The sequence below is a fragment of the Silurus aristotelis genome (genome assembly GCF_946808225.1).
Source record: "Silurus aristotelis genome assembly, chromosome: 19".
Taxonomy (NCBI): domain Eukaryota; kingdom Metazoa; phylum Chordata; class Actinopteri; order Siluriformes; family Siluridae; genus Silurus; species Silurus aristotelis.
The window spans coordinates 14,566,101-14,575,086 of record NC_139592.1 but is presented as its reverse complement, the minus strand read 5'-3'; the positions used below and the strand labels follow the sequence as shown (position 1 = coordinate 14,575,086).

The 8,986-nt window shown below is 39.3% G+C and overlaps 1 protein-coding gene across 2 annotated transcripts in view; it reads left to right on the top strand.

The window, feature by feature from the left end:
- Positions 1–5,447, top strand: part of hsd17b10 (hydroxysteroid (17-beta) dehydrogenase 10) — a 13,973-nt gene extending 8,526 nt beyond the window's left edge. Inside the window, exons 1-6 of one of the 2 annotated variants that reach the window (XM_083570426.1) lie at positions 599–703; positions 1,943–2,107; positions 2,820–2,984; positions 3,390–3,518; positions 3,603–3,711; positions 4,887–5,447. In XM_083570426.1, coding sequence (XP_083426552.1) covers positions 680–703; positions 1,943–2,107; positions 2,820–2,984; positions 3,390–3,518; positions 3,603–3,711; positions 4,887–5,077 — 783 coding nt within the window. In that variant the 5' untranslated portion in view covers positions 599–679 and the 3' untranslated portion in view covers positions 5,078–5,447. Of the gene's footprint in view, positions 1–598; positions 704–1,942; positions 2,108–2,819; positions 2,985–3,389; positions 3,519–3,602; positions 3,712–4,886 lie in introns of those variants that run through there. The other variant, XM_083570427.1, reaches the window with a different exon arrangement.
- The last annotated feature ends 3,539 nt before the right edge of the window (positions 5,448–8,986 follow it).

The window sequence follows — 8,986 nt, the reverse complement described above, 5'->3', positions numbered from 1 at the left end:
CAGAGATTTGTGATTATTACAGTGAAAGTCAGGTACTGATGGAGGAGGCCTTGGTTGCGGGCAGCATTCCAATTTATCCTGAAGGTGTTCGGCAGGGTTGAGGTCAGAGTTCTATAGTAGGCTAGTCAAGATCTTCCACACCAACCCATGCAAACCATATCTTCATTGAGTCTTCAAGTTTAAGTGAAGAGAGAATTTTATGCTACCGCATCCAAAAACATACAATACAATTCTGTCTCCAACTTGTTTTTTAGGGAAGAGACACATATTCCAGGTGTCTCAATACTTTTTTTGTCAGTATGGCTCATTTGGATAAATTCTGTTTTGGCAAAGAAATTAGCAAGAACTACTTTTATAGAACAGTTGTCTGATGTTTTAGGTAGTATTAATAAAAATAAACAGTTCATAATAGTAAGTAATAACACCCATATTTACAGTTCAATAGGGACAACAGTGTCCATGAAAATCTAATGGAGCGCGTGAATTTGAGCTATCCGTCTGTGACCCTAATGATCCTGGTCTTTAATCTGAGTGGTGAGAGCTCGTGTCAATCAAATAACCATCAGCCAATAGGATAAGAGCAGGTAGTGCGTCCTTGTCTGTGATTGGTCTGAAACTCAGTTTCGTATCGTTTTCTTCCGTTACGCCTTCCTGTCCTGCAGCACTGCCGCCTGCAAACATGGCGAACATCAGGAACGTCAAGGTGAGAAAGCAATTGAATAAGAATAATAACTAACCCATGGAGTCAAGCGTCTTTTGGTAGCAGATTAAACATTGCGTTTAATGCGTGCATGCTTGACGTCGTGTGTGTGTCTTAGAAAGCCAGGAGAAATTTTGAAGTGGTAGTGGAGCAGCTTTCTTCACTGCAGCAGCATGTAAAGGCCTTGGGTTTACTGCGAGTCACGTGATGTCCAAGCAGCACGGCCTCCCATGTGAGATGAGACGAGGTTATGCATTAATCAATCAGACTGCATGCACAATATCAGTCACCACCTGCATGCTGATACCCAACAATACATGCGTTCACAAGATCCATGGTGTTTGAGCTCCTGAAAGTCAGACTGTCCTCTCTTCCTTAGGAAGATTTTTTTAACCTTGTTTTCTGACTGTTCTTCCCCTCAAAATTTCCACATAGGATCATTTATGATCTCCAACTCAAGCTTTTCATCATCTCCAGTGACTGATTGATCCTAGTCACAGGCTTTGCTTATCCTCTATAACCTTGGATACAGTGAGGATGGGATGGTAGTCCATCAGGACATCACACACACACATTCACACACTCGTTTGTAGCATTCAGGGTTTTTTTTTTTCGGAGGTGGGAGGAAATTGGAAAAACCTAACACAAGCAACAGACGATTGAATTGGGAGCACAACGCTTTCTTTATTCATGAATTCATTCTACTTCTCTTAACACTTCATCCTGGTCAGGGTCACACTTTATCCACACTGAACCCTAGTGGACACACTGGATGGGTCCATTTATATGGAAAAATGTGTTATCTAAGTAGATTCATATATATAACAGGGAAAAAGGTCCTGGGCCTAATTTTATTTTGTTTGTTAAAAGCTTCTAACAATGGATGTTGTCCCAAAGCAGTTGTACAGAGATAAAGAGGGTATAAAATTAGTTATAATGTTAGTACCTGTATGTTTAGTCCCTATAAGTTTATCCCTAATGATCACACCAATGATGACAGTGGCGAGGAAAAAAGGAAAACGGAACCCATTCTTATCTGGGTGGCACCGAGTGTCCATTATAGTTTTGTCATTGTTGCCTAAAGCGATTGTATCAAACTGTTTATATTTCGATTACCACCCAGATACATCCTCATAGTTTTTCAGGGTTGCTCAGTCTAATCTAGCTGCAAATGGGTAACTCCATCTGTCCGGGTTCCACTGTATGTCTTTACGTGGCCTTTGATTTGTTCTGTGTTTGTAGGGAATGGTGGGGCTGGTCACAGGAGGTGCCTCGGGTTTGGGCAGGGCGACAGTGGAGCGGCTAATCAAACACGGTGCGAGCGCTGTGATCCTCGATCTGCCCAGTTCAGACGGCCAAGGTGTGGCTGCAGCTCTCGGGGAGCGCTGTGTGTTCACGCCAGCTGATGTAAGTACATTAAGTGAAGTTGTTTTGGCATTCTTTCAGTTTTCAAATTCATCAGACATTCAAAAGAAATGTGAATGGCTTTTCAGCTTCTTACAGCGCTTAGTTTCATCAAGTCAAGTTTATTTCTATAGCGCTTTTCACAACAGACATTGTCTCAAAACAGCTTTACAGAATTGAACGGTTAAGGTGAATGGTGTGCATTTATCCCTGATGAGCAGCCGTGGCGACTGTGGCAAGAAAAAACTCCCTTAGATGTTGTGAGGAAGAAACCTTGAGAGGAACCAGACTCAAAAGGGGAACCCATCCTCATTTGGGTGACATCAAGAGTTTGATTATAGTCTTTAAACAATACAGAACACTGGAGAGTGAGAAGACTTTCATACAAACTAGTCTTCCATTTAGATGTTTCTTTATTCTTTGCTAAAGGAGAGTCAGTTGGTTGAAATTAAATTTAGTTTTATTGAGATAGAAATGAATGGTATTTAGTTGAATCAGCACCAGACACACATTGCTGATCTTTACAGGCATGTGGAGCCATTAGAGGTGTTTACACAGGAATTTATCTTTGGACTTGTTCATATATGGTTTAATTGCACAACTGCTTATTATTAGAACAAAAAAATAAATGAATGTTTAAAACCCCTCTCTCTCGCGCTCTCTCTCGCGCTCTCTCTCTCTCTCTCTCTCTCTCTCTCTCTCTCTCTCTCTGTAGGTAACTTCAGAGTCAGACGTGCGCTCAGCTGTTGATTTGGCTAAAGAGAAATTTGGACGGCTGGACCTGGCTGTGAACTGCGCAGGTATTGGTATCGCCGTTAAGACCTACAACTTCAAAAAGGACATCCCTCACAGTCTGGAAGACTTCAGTAGAGTCATCACTGTGAGTTCATGGCTCTGCAAGCATAACACTAATGTTATATAACTGGATTAGTATTTGTGAAGAGTGAGATTAGGCCTATCCAGGCTGAAGTTCTTCCGCCTCGTGGCCAGTGTTCCTGGGATTATCTCTGGATCATCTATTTTTTTCTTATCTAAACTTGTTGTGGAGAAATAGATGAACATGTAGTAATAAATGTGTATAAAATGTAAAAGCTTTAAGGAAAAATGTTTCCTTTTATTTAAATTACTGCATTAGCCTCTTCTATTCTGCTTCAGTCTGGTTTCATATTAAAGTTTGCAAAAACGGTTATTAGTATTGCCATCAATCAGTAGTGTTTTATTTGAATATTGTCCTGAATAATTCATATCTAATGCTCTAATTCTGTTTTTTTTCCGTTTGTTTAAGGTAAACATTGCAGGAAGCTTTAATGTAATAAGGCTGGCTGCAGGGATGATGGGCAAAAATGAGCCGGATGCTGATGGACACAGAGGTTGCATCATTAACACAGCCAGTATTGCAGCTTACGACGGCCAGGTAAGTCACATGCTGAGTCCCTTTACACATCTGCACTATTTAGTTCTAGTAGCTTATTTTTTTATTTTTTGCTCTGTTTATCAGGTGGGTCAGGCTGCATACTCTGCATCTAAAGGTGGTATTGTGGGAATGACCCTTCCCATTGCCCGAGACCTTGCTCCTATGGGTATCCGTGTGGTCACTATTGCTCCAGGTTGGTACATCTGCTGTACACGTGACTCATCTCTGTACCTTTTACAGACACTTGTTTGTTTTGTTTTTCAAAGAATAAACCGTACAATGCTTTTCGGGCCTTAAAAGTAAATCCTTTCCATAAACAACAATTAAGAGAAGACACTACACGAGGCGAATAGGTCGTTTTATCATTACACATCGGTTAGTTCTGATAAATTGATTTGATTGGTCAGACAGTATTTTGACTGCTTCTATTAGTATATATGAAACATTATGGGATGTTTCACTATGTGTCACTTCACTCATGTGTGTGCACCACATAACGGTTACTACAGTTGCTGACATTATCAGAGGGCATGGCAAACAATACTTAAAAAAAACTTTGCTTCAGGATCTGCTACCGGAACTCTATATAAATTTCCTGTTAATTGAACCGTTGTCTAAAAACAATATTGCACAAGCGAGGGTGCGGTCATTCTGAGTTTCCGCACATCTCTGATTAGATACAGCACTCAACACCTGGGACTTTCATCGCTCCTGTATAACTGTACCCTTGCTTATGAGATTATGGGTAAATTATAGCTCCGATATTCTGAAGAATATATATGCAAATGAGGCTTTACCTAATTAAATACGTATAAACAAAATATTGTTTTGATGTTTGTACATAAATGTGCTGGTGCACAGAAAAAGGACCTACGCATTGTATGCTATTTTATAATTCTTTACAATATTAATATAACAATCAGCATTTTGATAAGATACACAATATGGAAAAAAAACGTTTTGGGACACCTGTTTTTTTTCCAGGCATGTATGATTGCACACAATTGTATAGAATGTCAATAGATGCAGTAGCACAAATTTTTTTCTTCTGTTAAACTGGTAGACCTAGTTATGAGGGATTAGGATTGCTGCATTGTAGCTTCAGGTTACTCTTAGTTTGGGTTCCCTTTAAGTTTTCCAGTGTTCTCCTTTTGGAACTGCTACAACAGTGTGGCCATTTTTGGAGTATAAGATGTCTCATCAGTCAATGAGGATTCTTTCTTTCAAATTGTGAGGTCCTCAGTTTAAACAGCTTTTTAAAAATATGAAAATCTGTGTGACGGAATGGTTTAAAGTTTTGGATATGTTTCATTGTCTTGGTCATCTCACACCCTTCACACGTTGTCTAATTACTTTTTCCCACGACAGGTTTGTTCTCTACGCCACTGCTGGCCGGGCTGCCTGAGAAGGTGCAGAGTTTTCTTGCCCGGCAGGTGCCTTTCCCATCGCGCCTGGGTGACCCTGCTGAGTTTGCCCATTTTGTGACCGCCATTGCCGAAAACCCCATGATCAACGGTGAGGTGATTCGCCTAGATGGAGCCATCCGCATGCAGCCTTAAGAAGGAGAGATCCAGACAGAGAGGAAGAGACAATTATGGAGGCCACGTGAAAATAAATCGGGTTAAAGGAATCGAGCCAGATGAGCATTTCCAGTTCAGTCTACTCCAGTTTTTCCTCTTCCTCGTGGGACTCCCTGAGTTAAGGTTCTGTCTCTGGGGTTTTTTAAACCACTGGAAATCTGTAGAGGTTTTTATAATGCTGCTCAGATTTTTCTAAAAAAATCTACTTGGTTGTATGAGTAAATGTTCACCTTAGGCCAATACCAGCCCTTATTTTGTTCTGAAAAATGTCCAAAGTGCATTACTAAGCTCATGGTCAGGTTTGACAGAGTGAATTGCAAATAACTAATAAAATATCTTGCTGAACAGCTGTGAAAGTGTTATCATTGTCTCTATAGTACCTCACATACTACACTTTAAGGAAGTATTTACTTAATTTCACTGGCATTGATTGGTGATATCTAATCTGAACACATTATTCTCAGAACTTAATTTTTGGCTGACAGATGTTGACCCTGATCTGGTCTTCTGCTGGTGTAGCTGATCTTTTTCAAGATTTGCTGTGTGTGTGTGTGTGTGTGTGTGTGTGTGTGTGTGTGTGTGTGTGTGTGTGTTCTGACAAGCCGACGACAACATGCTTCTGGCAGGTCGGCTTCTGATTTAATCTCTGCACCTGATCCAGAATTCAGCTGCATGACGTTTTCAACTCTCTCCACTAACCTCCTGTAGCTGCCTGCATCAGATTGAAAACAATGATTCTTGCCAACAATACCAAAGACAGCATCTACTTACTCCAAATGACTTATCACTCCATGTACTGCTCTACACTCTCTGTGATCTAGCACTGCTTAAACGGTCCACCATCTCACTGTATAAGAAAGTCCTGCATCAAGCTTCTTCTCTTTTCTGGCACATAGGTCATGAAATGAACTTCCCCAACATGTCAGAACAGATAAATCACTCTTTGCTCTCCAAATGACCTTATTTAACACTTTAATAAACAAAATGTGTTATCTGTGTGGTTTCTGCTATATATAACTTCTGCAAGAGTTTACACTGATGACATTTTTAGCTTGTGACCTAGTGAACCAGTATCAGGATGTATTTATTAATAGAGATTTTAAAGCACTTCTGTAAGTCGCACTTTATAAGGACGTCTGCCAAATGCTATAATTATAAATGTATCTAGGGTTAGCTCACAGTAGCTCGCAGTTACAGTCTGACCGTTCTCCTCGGACCTCTCGAAACATTTTCGGCTGCAGAAACACAGGAATAAAGAAGTGTATTGTTGTTCCCATGTCGTTCTTTTGTGGTTCAACAAATTGTTTCCAAAAAGTTGGAGGCACACAATTGTATAGGATGCCTTTGAATGCACTAGCATTACATTTTCTCTTCGCTTTATTTATGATGTCTGAATTAGTAGACCCAAACCTGTTCCAGCATGACAATGCCCCTGTGCACAAAGTGAGCTCCATGAAGATATGCTTGCATGGATTAGAGTAGAAGATATTGAGTGGTTCCTTAGAGTTCTGACCTCAACCCTACTGAACACCTTTGGGATAAATTGTTATGCTGAATGCACTCCAGGCCTCCCAATCCCAACCCTACATCAGTAAATACCTTTACTAAAGCCCTTGTGTTGGAATGAGGCAAAAATTTAGTGAAACATCTTCGAAGAGGAGTGGAGGTTATTGGAATAACAAACGGGGTCTAAATGTATAATGAGATGTTCAAAAAGCGCATACAAACTTATGGTCAGGTGTTCGCAATCTTTTGTTCAAATAGTTTATTGTATGTGCATATAAAATGTTATATAAAATATAAAATGTTCAGTTAAACTCTAAAAAAGCTTATTTATGGCTTACTTTATGAGAAAGCTTTTACTAGAATGAATGTCAAATTACACAAATCTTGGTTTAAAGCTTTTTTTTTTTTTTGTAATCCGTTTCATTTGCAAGATCAACTGATTAACCAAAACTTTAATTATACATTTGAGCAGAGATCCTATAATCGATTTGCATATTAAAACTCCAAGACTGAAGTGGCAAAATGCAAATTCACCACCAGGGGTAGCACTGAACCAACAAAAATGCTCATTGCAGGTGCTTTAAGTGTGAAATGTATATCAGTGTTGAAGCCCACCTTAGCTGAGCATCACATAGGGGCAAGACCAACACATAGCCAAGCTCATGTCAAGACCAAGACCAGATTACCCATGTTTGCTGGTTATAGTATTTTCTTTACCTCAAACAAAATTTCTCTTTAATATAATAATAGATCCCATCTACTTTGGTGTTATCATTTTGCACAAAGAAGTACATACACTGCCCTTTGCTCTAGCAAATGCTGCATTATTGTATTATTGTTACATTGGGGTGTTAAAGAGCATGCATGAGATAAATGAAATAACAGTCTGCTATTTACAAAATGTGCAAGAAATGCAGTAGTAATAATAAAGTATACCACACTCACAACCTTAATATCTGATAATGACTTTGTTTTTTGCTTCTGGAGGAAATAAGCTGCCGCAGAAGGTGCACTTTGAGGTTACATGTCTCTCAGAGCACGGTTTTATGTAGATATTGATATTGAAGACAGGCTTTTTTTTCTTTTGGATTTTTCTTTTCTTTTTATTTAGTCATGGCCAATCCCCACCCATCAGGCAGCCATCCCCTATCATATGATAGCTACCAGGTAGTGAGGGTAAATGCTATCACATGCCTCTTCTGTGCTGACTGCATCTTTCTGCTCATACTCACATCACACTTTACTGTGTGCATGAATTCACACACACACATAATTGTTGTGATCAAAATGTACTGATAGAAGAGCGAATGTATACCCTCCCTCCTTACCTAAGATCACGACAAATGGTTTAGAAAATGCTAATAGAAATACCAAAAGAAATAGAAATCCTTCTATTTAGTCCGAATGTTTTTAGGGACCAATTCTATTAGTGATTGGGCAACTGCCAGTTCAACTGTTATGTTTTGTATTAGGAATATCTGTTATTCCCTCATATTTTACTTACAAGCAAACAGATAAAAAATCTATCTGGTATGTCATTTTTATTTGGAATCGGTTGCTGTTATCTCTCAATATGAACTGCGGAGAGATGTCACTGCCAGAGAAGCAAGCTATCACTATGCTGAAAAGTCAAACAACTCATGAGGGAAAAAATAAAAACATTAGGCATGGCCATATCAGCTTCGTTCTTAGAAAGCAAGATTGCACTGGGGAGCTTAGAAACACTTAAAGCCCTGGAACACAGGGTTAATCACAACATGTAAACCTTTGGTAAACCTCAAAACATCCTAGAATGATGGAAAGACAAGCACACAGAGAAAAAAAGGTGCTGCTCATGAATCAAAGCTCATCACATCATTTTATTGCATTGGAGTATATGGCTGCCTGTGGAACTTGTTTCCTTGTATTTACCGACGATGTGATGTCTGTCAAAAGCAGCAGGATTGTTATGAAATGTATAAGGCCATATGATCTGTTTACATTCAGCCAAATGCTTCAAAACCCACTGGAAAGTTTAAGTGCAGATGAACAATAATATGAAGCATGATCCAAAAAAACAACCTGACATTTTTAAGGCAAATAAGTCACATTTTCTGCAATGCCCAAGTGTTTTCGCTTACTGGAAACCGGAAGGCACACCTTCAACAAGCATGAGCTGAAGACAATTGCAGTAAAGGTATGGTAGACCATCACCAGGGATGAACCCAATGTGTGGTGATGTCTATTGCTCAGAATGCAAAGGATTTGAAAGTACTAAAAGTGAATATTAAAATTAGGATTGCTTGTAGGTTGAATAAAAGCACTTAAAGCTTTTTTTTATTATTATTTTTATTGAGAAAGGAACAGAGGAAAGCACACACAACAATACAAACAACAATAACA